The sequence below is a fragment of the Chiloscyllium plagiosum genome, unplaced genomic scaffold (assembly GCF_037043375.1).
Source record: "Chiloscyllium plagiosum isolate Xiang-an unplaced genomic scaffold, Cpla_swu_hap1 HiC_scaffold_30, whole genome shotgun sequence".
Classification (NCBI taxonomy): domain Eukaryota; kingdom Metazoa; phylum Chordata; class Chondrichthyes; order Orectolobiformes; family Hemiscylliidae; genus Chiloscyllium; species Chiloscyllium plagiosum.
In genome coordinates this window covers 58,911,351-58,931,350 of record NW_028270168.1, presented here as the reverse complement: position 1 = coordinate 58,931,350, position 20,000 = coordinate 58,911,351, and the positions used below count along the sequence as shown (strand labels likewise).

The window sequence follows — 20,000 nt, the reverse complement described above, 5'->3', positions numbered from 1 at the left end:
GTCCTCACTGAGTGCTGGGTTAATGGGGGTGGGGGGTGTCCTCACTGAGTGCTGGGTTAATAGAGGGGGTTGTCCTCACTGAGTGCTGGGTTAATGGGGGTGGGGGGTGTCCTCACTGAGTGCTGGGTTAATAGAGGGGGTTGTCCTCACTGAGAGCTTGGTTAATAGAGGGGGTTGTCCTCACTGAGAGCTTGGTTAATGGGGAGGGGTGTCCTCACTGAGTGCTGGGTTAATGGGGGGGTGGGGTCCTCACTGAGTGCTGGGTTAATGGGGGGGTGGGGTCCTCACTGAGTGCTGGGTTAATGGGGGGGTTGTCCTCACTGAGTGCTGGGTTAATGGGGGGGGAGGTCCTTACTGAGTGCTGGGTTAATGGGGGGGGGGTGTCCTCACTGACTGCTGGGTTAATGGGGGGGTGTCCTCACTGAGTGCTGGGTTAATGGGGGTGGGGGGGAGGGGGGGGTGTCCTCACTGAGTGCTGGGTTAATGGGGGGGGGTGTCCTCACTGAGTGCTGGGTTAATGGGGGGGGGAGTGTCCTCACTGAGTGCTGGGTTAATGGGGGTGGGGGGGAGGGGGGGTGTCCTCACTGAGTGCTGGGTTAATGGGGGTTGGGGTCCTCACTGAGTGCTGGGTTAATGGCGGGGGGGTGTCCTCACTGAGTGCTGGGTTAATGGGGGTGGGGGGAGGAGGGGTGTCCTCACTGAGTGCTGGGTTAATGGGGGGGGGGTGTCCTCACTGTGTGCTGGGTTAATGGGGGTGGGGGGGAGGGGGGTGTCCTCACTGAGTGCTGGGTTAATGGGGGTGGGGGGTGTCCTCACTGAGTGCTGGGTTAATGGCGGGGGGTGTCCTCACTGAGTGCTGGGTAAGGGGGGGGGGTGTCCTCACTGAGTGCTGGGTTAATGGGGGAGGGCGGGGGGCAGTGTCCTCACTGAGTGCTGGGTTAATGGGGGTGGGTGGGAGGGGGGGTGTCCTCACTGAGTGCTGGGTTAATGGTGGGGGGGGGGTGTCCTCACTGAGTGCTGGGTTAATGGGGGTGGGGGGAGGCGGGGGTGTCCTCACTGAGTGCTGGGTTAATGGAGGGGTGTGTCCTCACTGAGTGCTGGGTTAATGGGGGGGGGTGTCCTCACTGAGTGCTGGGTTAATGGGGGTGGGGGGGGAGGGGGGTGTCCTCACTGAGTGCTGGGTTAATGGGGGTGGGGGGTAGGGGGGGGTGTCCTCACTGAGTGCTGGGTTAATGGGGGTGGGGTGTCCTCACTGAGTGCTGGGTTAATGGGGGTGGGGGGGAGGGGGGGTGTCCTCACCGAGTGCTGGGCTAATGGGCGGGGTGTCCTCACTGAGTGCTGGGTTAATGGGGGGGGGTGTCCTCACTGAGTGCTGGGTTAATGGGGGGGGGTGTCCTCACTGAGTGCTGGGTTAATGGGGGTGGGGGGTGTCCTCACTGTGTGCTGGGTTAATAGGGGTGGGGGGGAGGGGGGGTGTCCTCACTCAGTGCTGGGTTAATGGGGGTGGGGGGTGTCCTCACTGAGTGCTGGGTTAATGGGCGGGGTGTCCTCACTGAGTGCTGGGTTAATGGGGGGGTCCTCACTGAGTGCTGGTTAATGGGGGTGGGGGGTGTCCTCACTGAGTGCTGGGTTAATGGGGTGGGGGGGGGTCCTCACTGAGTGCTGGGTTAATGGGGGTGGGGGGTGCCCTCACTGAGTGCTGGATTAATGGTGGTGGGGGGTGTCCTCACTGAGTGCTGGATTAATGGGGGTGGGGGGTCTCCTCACTGAGTGCTGCGTTAATGGGGGTGGTGTCCTCACTGAGTGCTGGGTTAATGGGGGGGGGGGGTGTCCTCACTGAGTGCTGGGTTAATGGGGGGGGGGTGTCCTCACTGAGTGCTGGGTTAATGGGGGTGGGGGGTGTCCTCACTGAGTGCTGGGTTAATGGGGGGGGGGGTGTCCTCACTGAGTGCTGGATTAATGGGGGTGGGGGGTGTCCTCACTGAGTGCTGGGTTAATGGGGGGGAGGTGTCCTCACTGAGTGCTGGGTTAATGGGGGTGGGGGGTGTCCTCACTGAGTGCTGGGTTAGTGGGGGGAGGGGGAGGAGGGGTGTCCTCACTGAGTGCTGGGTTAATGGGGGGTGGGGTCCTCACTGAGTGCTGTGTTAATGGGGGGGTGTCCTCACTGAGGGCTGGGTTAATGGGGGTGGGGGGTGTCCTCACTGAGTGCTGGGTTAATAGAGGGGGTTGTCCTCACTGAGTGCTGGGTTAATGGGGGTGGGGGGTGTCCTCACTGAGTGCTGGGTTAATAGAGGGGGTTGTCCTCACTGAGAGCTTGGTTAATGGGGAGGGGTGTCCTCACTGAGTGCTGGGTTAATGGGGGGGTGGGGTCCTCACTGAGTGCTGGGTTAATGGGGGGGTGGGGTCCTCACTGAGTGCTGGGTTAATGGGGGGGTTGTCCTCACTGAGTGCTGGGTTAATGGGGGGGGAAGGTCCTTACTGAGTGCTGGGTTAATGGGGGGGGGGGTGTCCTCACTGAGTGCTGGATTAATGGGGGTGGGGGGTGTCCTCACTGAGTGCTGGGTTAATGGGGGGGAGGTGTCCTCACTGAGTGTTGGGTTAATGGGGGTGAGGGGTGTCCTCACTGAGTGCTGGGTTAATGGGGGTGGGGGGTGTCCTCACTGAGTGCTGGGTTAGTGGGGGGAGGGGGAGGAGGGGTGTCCTCACTGAGTGCTGGGTTAATGGGTGGTGGGGTCCTCACTGAGTGCTGTGTTAATGGGGGGGTGTCCTCACTGAGGGCTGGGTTAATGGGGGTGGGGGGTGTCCTCACTGAGTGCTGGGTTAATAGAGGGGGTTGTCCTCACTGAGTGCTGGGTTAATGGGGGTGGGGGGTGTCCTCACTGAGTGCTGGGTTAATAGAGGGGGTTGTCCTCACTGAGAGCTTGGTTAATAGAGGGGGTTGTCCTCACTGAGAGCTTGGTTAATGGGGAGGGGTGTCCTCACTGAGTGCTGGGTTAATGGGGGGGTGGGGTCCTCACTGAGTGCTGGGTTAATGGGGGGGTGGGGTCCTCACTGAGTGCTGGGTTAATGGGGGGGTTGTCCTCACTGAGTGCTGGGTTAATGGGGGGGGAAGGTCCTTACTGAGTGCTGGGTTAATGGGGGGGTGTCCTCACTGAGTGCTGGGTTAATGGGGGGGTGTCCTCACTGAGTGCTGGGTTAATGGGGGTGGGGGGGAGGGTGGGGTGTCCTCACTGAGTGCTGGGTTAATGGGGGGGAGTGTCCTCACTGAGTGCTGGGTTAATGGGGGGGGGAGTGTCCTCACTGAGTGCTGGGTTAATGGGGGTGGGGGGGAGGGGGGGTGTCCTCACTGAGTGCTGGGTTAATGGGGGTTGGGGTCCTCACTGAGTGCTGGGTTAATGGCGGGGGGTGTCCTCACTGAGTGCTGGGTTAATGGGGGTGGGGGGTGTCCTCACTGAGTGCTGGGTTAATGGTGGTGGGGGGTGTCCTCGCTGAGTGCTGGGTTAATGGGGGTGGGGGGTGTCCTCACTGAGTGCTGTGTTAATGGGGGTGGGGGGTGTCCTCACTGAGTGCTGGGTTTAATGGGGGGGGTGTCCTCACTGAGTGCTGGGTTAATGGGGGTGGGGGGTGCCCTCACTGAGTGCTGGATTAATGGTGGTCGGGGGTGTCCTCACTGAGTGCTGGGTTAATGGCGGGGGGTGTCCTCACTGAGTGCTGGATTAATGGGGGGGGGTGTCCTCACTGAGTGCTGGGTTAATGGGGGTGGTGTCCTCACTGAGTGCTGGGTTAATGGGGGTGGGGGTGTCCTCACTGAGTGCTGCGTTAATGGGGGTGGTGTCCTCACTGAGTGCTGGGTTAATGGGGGGGGGGGTGTCCTCACTGAGTGCTGGGTTAATGGGGGGGGGTGTCCTCACTGAGTGCTGGGTTAATGGGGGTGGGGGGTGTCCTCACTGAGTGCTGGGTTAATGGGGGTGGGGGGTGTCCTCACTGAGTGCTGGGTTAATGGGGGTCGGGGTTGTCCTCACTGAGTGCTGGGTTAATGGGGGGGAGGTGTCTTCACTGAGTGCTGGGTTAATGGGGGTGGTGTCCTCACTGAGTGCTGGGTTAATGGGGGGGGGTGTCCTCACTGAGTGCTGGGTTAATGGGGGTGGGGGGTGTCCTCACTGAGTGCTGGGTTAATGGGGGGGGGGGTGTCCTCACTGAGTGCTGGATTAATGGGGGTGGGGGGTGTCCTCACTGAGTGCTGGGTTAATGGGGGGGAGGTGTCCTCACTGAGTGTTGGGTTAATGGGGGTGAGGGGTGTCCTCACTGAGTGCTGAGTTAATGGGGGGGGGTGTCCTCACTGAGTGCTGGGTTAATGGGGGGGGGGGTGTCCTCACTGAGTGCTGGGTTAATGGTGGTGGGGGGTGTCCTCACTGAGTGCTGGGTTAATGGGGGTGGGGGGTGTCCTCACTGAGTGCTGGGTTTAATGGGGGGGGTGTCCTCACTGAGTGCTGGGTTAATGGGGGTTGGGGGTGTCCTCACTGAGTGCTGGGTTTAATGGGGGGGGGTGTCCTCACTGAGTGCTGGGTTAATGGGGGTGGGGGGTGTCCTCACTGAGTGCTGGGTTAATGGGGGTGGGGGGTGTCCTCACTGAGTGCTGGGTTAATGGGGGTGGGGGGTGTCCTCACTGAGTGCTGTGTTAATGGGGGTGAGGGGTGTCCTCACTGAGTGCTGGGTTAATGGGGGGGGGGTGTCCTCACTGAGTGCTCGGTTAGCAGCTCCTCCAGCTGCCCAATATTTTCGGAGAGAGCCTCCTGGTCTCTCCGACTCAGTGACTCTGCTGTTTCCTCCAGCCATTCCTGTAGATGCTGCAAATCCTGTTGCTCCAAATGAAGGGACAACATTGCTGCTTCCACTCGATCTCCCTGGCAACTGGCCCAGCTCCTGACCTGCAACACAACCAGAGACACACATAGATTTAACAAAGTGTTGGAAAATGGAATTGTGATAAAATGAGGGGGGTGGGATTGTGGTGTAATGTGATGATCACGAGACAATTAATTCAAAGCCCTTTGTTTTCAAAGATTTGTTTTCAAATCCAACAAAATCAAAACATTGAAGTTAACATTAATTAATAAACCTGGAAGATAAATCTGGTCTCTGTGAAGGTGACCAAAGATATTGAAATGTTCAACCAGCCAGGATCACACTGAATGTCCGAATCATAGAGTCCCTACAATGTGGAAGCAGGCCATTCAGCCCCTCAAATCCATACTGACCCTTCAAATAACAGACTACCCTTACCCTTTATCTCTGCATTTCCCATGGTCAATCCACCCTGACCTGCACAGCTTTGGACTGTGGGAGGAAACCCACACAGACATGGGGAGAATGTGCAAACTCCACACAGAGTGTTGCCCAAGGTTGGAATTGAACCTGGGTCCCTGGTGCTGTGAGGCCGCAGTGCTAACCATTGAGCCACTGTGCTGGCCTACGCTGGCTCCATCACAGCCAGGGCAGACTTAGTAGGCTGAATGGCCTACTCCTATGTTTCTATCATTGTCCAGTGTGTACATGGTGTACATATGACTCCATATTGACAGCAATGTGTTTGATTTTTAACTGCCCCCTGAAATGCCCAATCAGGCCACCAGTTCAAGAGTAATTAGTGAAGGGCAGTAACTGACAGCTCAAACAGCGACGCCAACAACAAATGAAAGAATAAAGAATTTCAAGTTCTGTGGAGATACCTGGATGTTTTATAAAAGGGATCACCAGATGACCATTGTGAACTTTCAAACATTGTTTCACAAAGTAATCCTTCGAAATTACTTCACTTAGTTAAGTGCTTGGGTTTGCTTAGTCATACAGCACAGAAACAGACCCTTCGGTTCAACGTGTCCATGCTGACCAGGTTTCCTCAACTCAACTAGTCGGATTTGTCTGCATTTGGCCCATATCCCTCTAAACCTTTCCAATTCATGTACCTGTCCAAATGACTTTTAAATGTTCTAATTGTACTAGCCTACACCACTTCCTCTGGCAGCTCACTCCATACACACACCACCCTCTGTGTGAAAACGTTGCCACTCAGATCCCTTTTAAATCTTTCCTCCCCTTAAACCTATTCCGTCTACTTTTTGACTACCTTTACCATGGAGAAAAGACCTTGGTAATTCAGCTATCCATGCTCCTCGTGATTTTTGTAAACGGGCAGCACAGTAGCTCAGTGGTTAGCACTGCTGCCTCACAGCACTAGGGTCCCAGGTTTGATCCCAGCCTCAGGTGACTGTCTGTGTGGAGCTTGCACATTCTCCCCGTGTCTGCGTGGGTTTCCTCCCACAGTCCAAAGATGTGCAGGCCAGGTGAATTGGCCAGGCTAAATTGCCCATAGTGTTAGGTGCATTAGTCAGAGGGAAATGGGACTGGGGGGGTTACTCTTCAGAGGGTCAGTGTAGACTGGTTGGGTCGAAGGGCCTGTTTCCACACTAGGGAATCTAATCATAAACCTCTGTAAAGTCACCTCAATAAAAGTCCCAGCCCATTCAAGAACATCCTTGCTTTCCAGTTTAATAATATCCTTCATGTAGCAGGGTGACCAGAATTGTATGCAGTAGTCCAAATCAATGTCTTGTACTCAGCCCTCTGACCAATGAAGGCTGCTTCATCAGCCTGTCTCCCTGTGATGCCATACACCTTGTTCAACACCATTCCCCAGAGCCCTGCCATGAACTGTGTAAGACCTGCTCCAGCTTGCCCTACCAAAATGCAACACCTTGCATTTATCTGAATTAAACTCCATCCATCATTCCTTGGCCCAGTTGATCAAGATGTTGTATTCTTAGACAACCTGTCCACTACACCACCAATTTCAGTGTCGTCCCCAAACTTACTAACCGTTCCTCCTACATTCTCATCCAAGTCATTGTACAAATGATGAACAACAATGAATCTAGCACCAATCCTTGTAGCACACTGATGAGAAATATTCATTTAGGCTCTTACCTATCTCCTGTGACTTCACTCACAGACTGCCTCATTGATCTTTAAGGGGCCCTATTCTCTCCCTCATTACTCTTGTGCCCTTAACATACTTGTAGAAACTCTCTGCATTCTCCTTTACCTTATCTGCCAAAACTACATGATATTCCCTTTTTGCCCTCCTGATTTCCATCTGAAGTAGAACATAGAACATAGAACAATACAGCACAGAACAGGCCATTCGGCCCACGATGTTGTGCCGAACATTTGTCCTAGCTTAAGCACCCATCCATGTACCTATCCAATTGCTGCTTAAAGGTCACCAAAGATTCTGACTCTACCACTCCCACGGGCAGTGCATTCCATGCCCCCACCACTCTCTGGGTAAAGAACCTACCCCTGACATCCCCCCTATACCTTCCACCCTTCACCTTAAATTTATGTCCCCTTATAACACTCTGTTGTACCCAGGGAAAAAGTTTCTGTCTACTCTATCAATTCCTCTGATCATCTTATAAACCTCTATCAAGTCACCCCTCAACCTTCGCCGTTCCAATGAGAAAAGGCCTAGCACTCTCAACCTTTCCTCGTACGACCTATTCTCCATTCCAGGCAACATCCTGGTAAATCTCCTCTGCACCCTCTCCAAAGCTTCCACATCTTTCTTAAAATGAGGCAACCAGAACTGCACACAGTACTCCAAATGTGGCCTTACCGTGGTCCTGTACAGCTGCAACATCACCTCACGACTCTTGAATTCAATCCCTCTGCTAATGAACGCTAATACACCATAGGCCCTCTTACAAGCTCCATCCACCTGAGTGGATTCCTGAAGAAGGGCTTATGCCCGAAACGTCGATCCTCCTGTTTCCTGGATGCTGCCTGACCTGCTGCGCTTTTCCAGCAACACATTTCCAGCTCTGATCTCCAGCATCTGCAGACCTCACTTTCTCCTCGAACCTTATCAAATGCCTTTCTAAAATCCATGTACACTACATCCACTGCTCTACCCTCATCCACATGCTTGGTCACCTCCTCAAAGAATTCAATAGACTTGTAAGGCAAGACCTACCCCTCACAAATCCGTGCTGGCTGTCCCTAATCAAGCAGTGTCTTTCCAGATACTCATAAATCCTATCCCTCAGTACCCTTTCCATTACTTTGCCTACGACCGAAGTAAGACTAACTGGCCTGTAATTCCCGAGGTTATCCCTATTCCCTTTTTTGGACAGGGGCACAACATTCACCACTCTCCAGTCCCCTGGTACCACCCCCGTTGACAGTGAAGACGAAAAGATCATTGCCAACGGTACTGCAATTTCCTCTCTTGCTTCCCACATAATCCTAGGATATATCCCGTCAGGCCTGGGGGACTTGTCTATCCTTAAGTTGTTCAAAATGCCCAACACGTCTTCCTTCCTAACAAGTATCTCCTCTAGCTTACCAGTCCGTTTCACACTCTCCTCTTCAACAATACAGTCCCTCTCGTTTGTAAATACTGAAGAAATGTACTCAATCAAGACCTCCCCCAACTCTTCCGACTCAATACACAGTCTCCCACTACTGTCCTTGATCGGACCTACCCTCGTTCTCATCATTCTGATGTTTCTCACATACGCATAAAATGCCTTGGGGTTATCCTTGATCCTACCCGCCAAAGATTTTTCATGCCCCCTCTTAGCTCTCCTAATCCCTTTCTTCAGGTCCCTTCTGGCTATCCTGTATCCCTCCACTGCTCTGTCTGAACCCTGTTTCCTCAACCTTATGTAAGCCTCCTTCTTCCTCCTTACAAGACATTCAACCTCCCTCATCAACCAAGGTTCCCTCACACGACCATTTCTTTCCTGCCTGACAGGTACATACATATCAAGGACACGTCGTATCTGTTCCTTGAAAAAGTTCCACATTTCCTCGACATCCTTCCCTGACAGCCTATGCTCCCAAGTGTGCTGTTACATGCCCAATATACTGAGGGAGTCACTTGATCCCAGCTGTCTATATCTGACATATACCTCCTAATTTTTCTTGACCAGAACCTCAATGTTTCTAGTCATCCGGAGTTCCCTACTCTTGCCAATTTTGTCCTTCACACTAACAGGAACATGCTGTCCCTGAACTCTCATTATCTCACTTTTTAAACCCTTCCACTTGCTAGATGTCCCTTTACCCGAAAACAGCCTCCACCGATCAACTTTTGAAAGTTCCTGACTAAGACCATTAAAATTGACCTTGCCGCAATTTAGAACTTTAACTTGTGGGCTGGACTTATCCTTTTCTGTAACTAATTTAAAACTAAAAGAAGTATGGTCACTGGTCCCAAAGTGCATCCCCATTAACACCTCAGTCATTTGTCTGCTTTATTTCCCAACTGGTGGTCAGGTTTTGCCCCATCTCTTCAATTTGGACCATCTCCAAATTGATTGAGAAAGATATCCTGGACATACTTAACAAATTTGAGCTAAGTATAATTTATTAACCAACAGAAAGCAGCAAGTCAAGATAAATGGGTCTGGTTAGCAGGATTTAGTTAGCAGGGTTAGTCTGGTTAGTAGGGTTACTTTGGTTAGCAGGGTTTAACTAGTGTAGTGCCACTGGGTTTGGTCCTTGGATCCCAACCTTTTTTTTCCACTTGAGGGACATGAGTGTCACTGGCTGGGTCATATTCATTGCCCGTCCCTAATTGCCCCTTGAGAAGGTTGGGGTGAGCTGTTTTCTTGAACCGCTGCAGTCCATGTGCTGTAGGTAGACCCACAATGTCCCTTAGTGAGGGAATTCCAGGATTCTGACCCGGTGACAGTGAAGGACCAGCAATATATTTCCAAGATAGGGTGGGCAGTGGAGGGGAGCCTGCAGGGGGTGGTGTTCTGCTGCTATTGTCTTTCCAGATGGAAGTGGTTCTGGGTTTGGAAGGTGCTGTCTGAGGGTCTTTGGTAAATTTTTGCAGTGCATCTTGTAGATAATACGCACTGATGCTACTGAGTGTCGGTGGTGGAGGGAGGGGATGCTTGTGGATGTGGTGCCAATCAAGTGGCTGCTTTGTCCTGGATGGTGTCAAGCTTGAGTGTTGTTGGAGCTGCCCCCATCCAGGGCAAATGGGGAGTATTCCATCTGATAAAGGGCTCTGATTCTCCTGCTCTTCAGATGCTGCCTGACCTGCTGTGCTTTTCCAGCAAGACACACCCAACAGTATTCCATCACATTCCTGACTTGTGCCTTGGAGATGATGGACAGGCTTTGGGGAGTCAGGAGGTGAATTATTTGCTGTAGTATTCCCAGCCTCTGACCTACTCTATCTTTATGTAGTGAAAACAAAAAAATGATGAAAGTCACAGCAAGTCAGGCAGCATCCATGGAAAGACAGCAAGATGTCATTTTGGGAATGGATGACTTTCGAATGAAGGGTCATCTAGACTCGAAACACTAGCTTGATCTCTCTGCATGGATGCTGCCTGACCTGCTGTGATTTTATTGTTTTCAGTATAGACTCGAGGAACTGCAATAATTTTCTCTTATATTTATGTGGTGAGTCCAGTTGAGCTTCTGGCCAATGTAACCCCAAGGATGTTGGTAGTAGGGAATTCAGTGATGGTGACACCATTGAATGTCAAGGGGAGATGTCTCTTATTGGTGATGGTCATAGCCTGGCATTTGAGTGGTGTGAACATTACTTGTCATTTGTCAGCCCAAGCCTGGATATTGTCCAGACCTTGTTGCATTTGAACACAGACTGCCTCAGTGTCTGAGGTGATTTTCAACAGTGGTGTGTTTGAGGGTTATGGAGAGTGGGCAGGTTAGTGGAGTTGAGGCTGAGATGAAATCAGTCATAATCATATTAAATGCCTCACAAAGTTGTTAGAGTTCTTTGATAAAGTGACCAGGAAGATTGATGAGGGTGGGGCGGTAGACCTAGTGCTGAATTTCAGTCAGGCCTTTTAAGGTTCCACAAGGCAGGTAGCTCTGGAAGGTTAGACCTTATGGAATCCAGGGTCAGCTGGCAAATTGGATACCCAATTGGTTTGATGGTAGGACGCAGAGGGTAATAGTGGAAGGATGCTTGTCAGACTGGAGGCTTGTGAGTAGTGGAGTACCTCAGGGGTCAGTGTTGGGTCCATTGCTGTTTGTTACCTATATCAATGATTTGGATGAGAATGTCCAAGGCATTCATTAATTTGCTGTTGACTCTAAACTAAGCAGCATTGTGGACAGTGAGGAAGGTTATCAGAAATTGCAGCAAGACCTTGACCAGCTGGGGAGTTTATGGAGTTTAGTATGGATAAGTGTGTGGTCTTGCATTTTGGAAAGTCAAATCAAGGTAGGAATTTCACGGTGAATGGTAGGGCCTTAAGGAGTGTCATGGAACAGAGGGACCTTGGAGTTCAGGTTCACAGTTCTCTGAAAGTGGTGTCCCAGGTGGACAGGGCAATGATGAAGGCTTTTGGCACACTGGCCCTCATCAGTCAGGTCATTGAGTATAGAAGTTGGGAAGTTATGTTGCTGTTATCCAGGATGTTGGTGAGACCACGCTTGGAGTATTGTGTTCAGTTTTGGTCACCTTGTTGTAGGAAGGACGTCACTAACCTAGAAAGAATACAGAAGAAATTTACAAGGATATTGTCTGGACTCCATGGTCTGAGTTTTAGGGAGAGGTTGAACAAGCTAGAATGTGTTTTTTTGAGCATGGGAGACTGAGGGGGAACTTTTTAGAGGTGTATAAGATTATGAGAGGCATGGACAGGGTAAATACACTAAGTCTTTTTCCCAGGGTTGGAGAATGGAGGACAAGACGACATAAAAGGGAACCTGAGAGGCAACTTTCTTACACACAGGGTGATGTGCATATGGAATGAGCTGCCAGCAGAAGTGGTGGAGGCATAAACATTAATAACATTTAAAAGGCATTTAGACAAATACATGGATAGGAAAGGATTAGAAGGATATGAGCCAAGTGCAGGGAAATGGGGTTATGGAGGGCAGACATTTTGGTCAGCATAGACCAATTTGGACCAAAGGACCTGTCTCCATGCTGTAATACTCTATCAGTCTCTATGACTATGAAATGAGGTAGCAGGCCTTCAGGGGCTGAATGGCCTCCTCTTGCTTTTAGTTTTTAGATTACTTACAATGTGGAAACAGGCCCTTCGGCCCAACAAGTCCACACCGACCCTCCAAAGAGCAAACCACCCAGACCCATTCCCCTACACTTACCCCTTCACCTAACACTACGGGCAATTTAACGTGGCCAATTCACCTGACCTGCATATTTTTGGATTGTGGGAGAAAACCCACGCAGACACGGGGAGAATGTGCAAACTCCACACAGACAGTTGCCTGAGGTGGGAATTGAACTCGGGTCTATGGCGCTGTGAGACAGCAGTGCTAACCACTGAGCCACCCAGAAAAAAAGTAGTCGGAAGAGGGCACCCGCATCTTACATTTCTCCTGTTTGACGGTCTCTGACGAGGAGGTGCTGCTCTGGAAAAACTCAATCTTGCACCATGCTTCGGACTCACCTCATCCCATCGTGTTTGTACCATGTTGATCCAGGATTGGATGATGCTGACTGATTCCGGATTACAGGAAGTCAGGATCTCATTCCCAAGGGCAATGACAGACTCCAGAGCTGGATACTCATGCTCCAGACTGTCAACGGCCTCCTGAAACAGATATCAGAACATCAGCTCCCTCCATCCTGCTCACCCTTCCCTACTCCCCACTAATTTACACCACCCTCTTCCCTCCCTCCCCATCACTCTCTGCTTCCCTCCCTCTCCCCTCACCCCCAACCTCTCTCCCTTTCCCCTTACCCTCCATCTCCCTCCCTCTCCCCCTCACCCCCACCTCCCTCACCCTCACCTCCCTACCTCCCTCCCTCTCCCCTCACCCCCCACCTCCCTCCCTCTCCCCTCACCCCCCACCTCCCTCCCTCTCCCCTCACCCCCCACCTCCCTCCCTCTCCCCTCACCCCCACCTCCCTCCCTCTCCCCTCACCCCCAACCTCTCTCCCTTTCACCTTACCCTCCATCTCCCTCCCTCTCCCCCTCACCCCCCACCTCCCACCTCCCTCACCCTCACCTCCCTACCTCCCTCCCTCTCCCCTCACCCCCACCTCCCTCCCTCTCCCCTCACCCCCACCTCCCTCTCCCCCTCACCCCCACCTCCCTCTCCCCCTCACCTCCCACCTCCCTCACCCTCACCTCCCTACCTCCCTCTCTCCTCACCCCTCCACCTCCCTCCCTCTCCCCTCACCCCCACCTGCCTCCCTCTCCCCTCATCCCCAACTCCCTCCCTCTCCCCTCACCCCCAACTCCCTCCCTCTCCCCTCACGCCCCCACCTAGCTCTCCCCTTACCCTCCACCCTCCCTCTCTCCTTACCCCCACCTCCCTCTCCCCTCACCCCCACCTCCCTCCCTCTCCCCTTACCCCCACCTCCCTCCCTCTCCCCTCATCCCCCCACCTCCCTCTCCCCTCACCCCCACCTCCCTCCCTCTCCCCTCATCTCCACCTCCCTCCCTCTCCCCTCACCCCCATCTCCCTTTGCCCTCGTCCCCAACCTCCCTCCCTCTCCCCTCACCATCCCCTCAACCCCCAGCTCCCTCTCCCCTCACTCCCAACCTCCCTCCCTCTCCCCTCACCCTCCCACCTCCCTCTCCCCTCATCCCCACCTCCCTCCCTCTCCCCTCACCCCCCACCTCCCTCTCCCCTTGCCCCACCTCTCTCCCTCTCCCCTCGCCCCCACCTCTCTCCCTCTCCCCTCACCCCCCCACCTCTCTCCCCCCTTACCCCCACTTCCCTCCCACTCCCCTCACCCCCCCACTCCCTCTCCCCTTACCCCCACTTCCTCCCTCTCCCCTCACCCCCCCACCTTCTCCCCTCACCCCCAACTCCCTCCCTCTCCCCTCACCCCGCCACCTCCTTCCCTGTCCCCTCACCCCCCCACCTCCCTCTCCCCTCACCCTCCAACCTCCCTCTCTCTCCCCTTACCCTCCCCTCACCCCCAACCCTCCTCCTCACCCCTTATCCCTCACCTCCCACTCCCCTTACCCCCCACCTCCCTCCCATTCCCCTCACCCCCCACCTCCCTCCCTCTCCCCTCACACCCCAACTCCCTCCCTCTCCCCCACCCCCCACCTCCCTCCCTCTCCCCCACCTCCCTCCTCCCTCCCTCTCCCCACCTCCCACCTCCCTCCCTCTCCCCCACCTCCCCTCCCTCTCCTCCCCACCTCCCTCCCTCTCCCCTCACCCTCCAACCTCCCTCTCCCTCACCCTCCAACCTCCCCTCACCCCCCCCACCTTACTCCCTCTCCCCTCATCCCCACCTCCCTCCCTCTCCCCTCATCCCCCACCTCCCTCCCTCTGCCCTCACCCCCACCTCCCTCCGTCTCACCTCACTCCCCACCTCCCTCTCCCTCCCCTCACCCCCCACCTCCCTCTCCCCTTACCCCCACCTCCCTCCCACTCCCCTTACCCCCCACCTCCCTCTCCCTTATCCCTACCTCCTTCCCTCTCCCCTCGTCCCCCAACTCCCTCTCCCCTACCCCCCAACTCCCTCTTCCCTTATGCCCACCTCCCTCCCTCTCCCCTTACCCCCCACCTCCCTCCCTCTCCCCTCACGCCCCCACCACCCTCCCCTCTCCCCTCACCTCCCTCTCCCCTTACCTCCCCACCTCCCCCCCCCCCTCACCCCCCACCTCCCTCCCTCTCCCCTCACCCCCCACCTCCCTCCCCTCTCCCCTCAGCCCCCCACCTCCCCTCCCCCAACCCCCACCTCCCTCCCTCACCCCTCATCCCCCCCACCTCCCTCACCCCTTACCCCTCAACTCCCTCTTCCTTTATGCCCACTTCCCTCCCTCTCCCCTCACCCCCACCCCACATCCCTCCCTCTCCCCCCAACCCCCACCTCCCTCTCCCTCACCGCCCCACCTCCCTCTCCCCTTACCCCCACCTCCCTCCCTCTCCCCTTACCCCCACACCCTCCCACTCCCCTCAACCCCCACCACCCTCTCCCCTCACCCCCCCCACCTCCCTCTCCCCTCACCGCCCCACCTCCCTCTCCCCTTACCCCCACCTCCTTCCCTCACCACTTACCCCCACCTCCGTCTCCCCTTACACCCCCACCTCCCTCTCCCCTTACCCCCCCACCTCCCTCTCCCCTTACCCCCCACCTCCCTCCCTCTCCCCTCACCCCCCCACCTCCCTCCCTCTCTGCTCACCCCCCCACCTCCCTCCCTCTCCCCTCACCCTCACCTCCCTCTCCCCCACACCCCACCTCCCTCTCCCCCACACCCCCACCTCCCTCCCCCACATCCCCACCTCCCTCACCCCCTCACCCCCACCTCCCTCACCCCCACCTCCCACTCCCCTCACCCCCACCTCCCTCACCTCCCTACCTCCCTCACCCTCACCACCCTCCCTCCCCCTCACCCCTCCACCTCCCTCCCTCCACTCACCCCCACCTGCTTCCCTCTCCCCTCATCCCCAACTCCCTCCCCTCCCCTCACGCCCCCACCTTCCTCTCCCCTTACCCTCCACCCTCCCTCTCTCCTTACCCCACCGCCCTCCCTCTCCCCTCACCCCCCACCTCCCTCTCCCCTCACCCCCACCTCCCTCCCTCTCCCCTCATCTCCACCTCCCTCCCTCTCTCACCCCTCACCCCCTATCTCCCTTTGCCCTCACCCTCCAACCTCCCTCCCTCTCCCCTCACCATCCCCTCACCCCCCCAGCTCCCTCCCTCACCCTTCACCCCCCCACCTCCCTCTCCCCTTGCCCCCACCTCTCTCCCTCTCCCCTCGTCCCCACCTCTCTCCCTCTCCCCTCACCCCCACCTCTCTCCCCTCCCCTCACCCCCCCCACCTCTCTCCCCCCCTTACCCCCACTTCCCTCCCTCTCCCCTCACCACCCCACTTCCCTCTCCCCTACCCCCACTTCCCTCCCTCTCCCCTCACCCTCCCACCTCCCTCTCCCCTCATCCCCACCTCCCTCCCTCTCCCCTCACCCTACCTCCCTCTCCCCTTACCCCCCACCTCTGTCCCTCTCCCTTCACCCCCCCACATCTCTCTCCCCTTACCCCCATTCCCTCCCTCTCCCCTCACCCCCCCCACTTCCCTCTCCCCTTACCCCCATTTCCCTCCCTCTCCTCTCACCCCCCCACCACCCTCTCCCCTCACCCCAACTCCCCCTCTCCCCTCACCTCCCCACCTCCTTCCCTCTCCCCTCACCCCCCCACTTCCTTCCCCTCCCTCACCCCGCCACCTCCTTCCCTGTCCCCTCACCACCCCACCTCCCTCTCCCCTCACCCTCCAAACTCCCACTCTCTCCCCCCCTTACCCTCCCCCCTCACCCCCAACCCTCCTCCCTCACCCCTTACCCCTCACCTCCCACTCCCCTTACCCCCACCTCGCTCCCATTCCCCTCACCCCCCCACCTCCCTCCCTCTCCCCTCACCCCCCAACCTCCCTCCCTCTCCCCTCACCCTCCCACCTCCCTCTCCCCTCATCCCCACCACCCTCCCGCTCCCCTCACCCCACCTCCCTCTCCCCTTACCCCACCTCTCTCCCTCTCCCTTCACCCCCCCCACATCTCTCTCCCCTTACCCCCATTCCCTCCCTCGCCCCTCACCCCCCCCACTTCCTCTCACCTTACCCCCACTTCCCTCCCTCTCCCCTCACCCCCCCACCACCCACTCCCCTCACCCCAACTCCCTCCCTCTCCCCTCACCTCGCCACCTCCTTCCCTCTCCCCTCACCCCCCCACCTCCTTCCCTCTCCCCTCACCCCCCCCACCTCCTTCCCTCTCCCCTCACCCCCCACCTCCTTCCCTCTCCCTCACCCCCCCACCTCCCTCTCCCCTCACCCTCCAACCTCCCTCTCTCTCCCCTCACCCCCCCCACCACCCTCCCTCTCCCCCACCTCCCTCCCTCTCCCCTCACCCCCCCCACCTCCTTCCCTCTCCCCTCACCCCCCCACCTCCCTCTCCCCTCACCCTCCAACCTCCCTCTCTCTCCCCTCACCCCCCAACCCTCCTCCCTCACCCCTTACCCCCCACCTCCCACTCCCCTTCCCCCTACCTCCCTCTCCCCTTACTCCCACCTCCCTCCCTCTCCCCTCACCCCCCCACTTCCCTCCCTCTCCCCCACCTCCCTCCCTCTCCCCTCACCTCCCCACCTCCCTCCCTCTCCCCTCAACCCCCCACCTCCCTCTCCCCTTACCCCCCACTTCCCTCTCCCCTCATCCCCCACCTCCCTCTCCCTTACCCCCCACTTCCCTCTCCCCTCATCCCCCACCTCCCCCTCCCCTCACCCCCCCACTTCCTCTCCCCTCACCCCCCCACCTCCCTCTCCTCTCACCCTCCAACCTCCCACTCCCCTCACCCTCCAACCTCCCCTCACCCCCCCACCTTACTCCCTCTCCCCTTATCCCCACCTCCCTCCCTCTCCCCTCACCCCCCCACCTCCCTCCCTCTCCCCTCACTCCCCCACCTCCCTCCCTCTCCCCTCACTCCCCCACCTCCCTCCCCTCCCCCCTCACTCCCCACCTCCCTCTCCCTCCCCTCACCCCCCACCTCCCTCTGCCCTCACCCCCCACCTCCCTCCGTCTCACCTCACTCCCCCACCTCCCTCTCCCTCCCCTCATCCCCCACCTCCCTCTCCCCCTTACCCCCACCTCCCTCCCTCTCCCCTTACCCCCCACCTCCCTCTCCTCTTACCCCCACCTCCCTCCCTCACCCCTTACCCCCCCACCTCCCTTACTCTCCCTTACCCCCCACCTCCTCTCCTCTTACCCCCACCTCCCTCCCATTCCCCTCACCCCCCCCACCTCCATCCCTCTCCCCTCACCCCCCAACCTCCCTCCCTCTCCCCTCACCCTCCCACCTCCCTCTCCCCTCATCCCCACCTCCCACCCTCTCCCCTCACACCCACCTCCCTCTCCCCTTACCCCCACCTCTCTCCCTCTCCCTTCACCCCCCCCACATCTCTCTCCCCTTACCCCCATTCTCTCCCTCTCCCTCAACCCCCCACTTCCCTCTCCCCTTACCCCCACTTCCCTCCCTCCCCCTCACCCCCCCCACCACCCTCTCCCCTCACCCCAACTCCCTCCCCTCTCCCCTCACCTCGCCACCTCCTTCCCTCTCCCCTCACCCCCCCCACCTCCTTCCCTCTCCCCTCCACCCCCCCACCTCCTTCCCTCTCCCCTCACCCCCCCCCACCTCCTTCCCTCTCCCCTCACCCCCCCACCTCCTTCCCTCTCCCCTCACCCCCCCACCTCCCTCTCCCCTCACCCTCCAACCTCCCTCTCTCTCCCCTCACCCCCCCAACCCTCCTCCCTCACCCCTTACCCCCCACCTCCCACTCCCCTTTCCCCCTACCTCCCTCTCCCCTTACTCCCACCTCCCTCCCTCTCCCCTCACCCCCCCACCTCCCTCCCTCTCCCCTCACCTCGCCACCTCCTTCCCTCTCCCCTCACCCCCCCCACTTCCTTCCCTCTCCCCTCACCCCGCCATCTCCTTCCCTGTCCCCTCACCACCCCCACCTCCCTCTCCCCTCACCCTCCAAACTCCCACTCTCTCCCCTTACCCTCCCCTCACCCCCAACCCTCCTCCCTCACCCCTTACCCCTCACCTCCCACTCCCCTTACCCCCACCTCGCTCCCATTCCCCTCACCCCCCCACCTCCCTCCCTCTCCCCTCACCCCCCAACCTCCCTCCCTCTCCCCTCACCCTCCCACCTCCCTCTCCCCTCATCCCCACCACCCTCCCGCTCCCCTCACCCCACCTCCCTCTCCCCTTACCCCCACCTCTCTCCCTCTCCCTTCACCCCCCCCCACATCTCTCTCCCCTTACCCCCCATTCCCTCCCTCTCCCCTCACCCCCCCCACTTCCCTCTCACCTTACCCCCACTTCCCTCCCTCTCCCCTCACCCCCCCACCACCCTCTCCCCTCACCCCAACTCCCTCCCTCTCCCCTCACCTCGCCACCTCCTTCCCTCTCCCCTCACCCCCCCACCTCCTTCCCTCTCCCCTCACCCCCCCACCTCCTTCCCTCTCCCCTCACCCCCCACCTCCTTCCCTCTCCCCTCACCCCCCCACCTCCCTCTCCCCTCACCCTCCAACCTCCCTCTCTCTCCCCTCACCCCCCCACCTCCCTCCCTCTCCCCCACCTCCCTCCCTCTCCCCTCACCCCCCCACCTCCTTCCCTCTCCCCTCACCCCCCCACCTCCCTCTCCCCTCACCCTCCAACCTCCCTCTCTCTCCCCTCACCCCCCAACCCTCCTCCCTCACCCCTTACCCCCCACCTCCCACTCCCCTTTCCCCCACCTCCCTCTCCCCTTACTCCCACCTCCCTCCCTCTCCCCTCACCCCCCCACTTCCCTCCCTCTCCCCCACCTCCCTCCCTCTCCCCTCACCTCCCCACCTCCCTCCCTCTCCCCTCAACCCCCCACCTCCCTCTCCCCTTACCCCCCACTTCCCTCTCCCCTCATCCCCCACCTCCCTCTCCCCTTACCCCCCCACTTCCCTCTCCCCTCATCCCCCACCTCCCTCTCCCCTCACCCCCCCCACTTTCCTCTCCCCTCACCCCCCCACCACCCTCTCCTCTCACCCTCCAACCTCCCACTCCCCTCACCCTCCAACCTCCCCTCACCCCCCCACCTTACTCCCTCTCCCCTTATCCCACCTCCCTCCCTCTCCCCTCACCCCCCACCTCCCTCCCTCTCCCCTCACTCCCCCACCTCCCTCCCTCTCCCCTCACTCCCCCACCTCCCTCCCTCCCCCCTCACTCCCCCACCTCCCTCTCCCTCCCCTCACCCCCCACCTCCCTCCGTCTCACCTCACTCCCCCACCTCCCTCTCCCTCCCCTCATCCCCCACCTCCCTCTCCCCTTACCCCCACCTCCCTCCCTCTCCCCTTACCCCCCACCTCCCTCTCCTCTTACCCCCACCTCCCTCCCTCTCCCCTTACCCCCCACCTCCCTTACTCTCCCCTTACCCCCCACCTCCCTCTCCTCTTACCCCCACCTCCCTCCCATTCCCCTCACCCCCCCACCTCCAT

At 58.1% G+C, this 20,000-nt stretch overlaps 1 protein-coding gene across 1 annotated transcript in view; it reads right to left on the bottom strand.

Annotated features, from left to right (window-relative positions):
• The window catches only part of LOC148142212 (microtubule-actin cross-linking factor 1, isoforms 6/7-like), a 353,137-nt gene that overhangs the window by 97,310 nt on the left and 235,827 nt on the right, over window positions 1-20,000 (bottom strand). The window contains exons 18-19 of the mRNA XM_087976987.1: window positions 12,471-12,614; window positions 4,740-4,928 (exon numbers count right to left, since the gene is read on the bottom strand). Coding sequence (XP_087833113.1) covers window positions 4,740-4,928; window positions 12,471-12,614 — 333 coding nt within the window. The remainder of the gene's footprint in view (window positions 1-4,739; window positions 4,929-12,470; window positions 12,615-20,000) is intronic.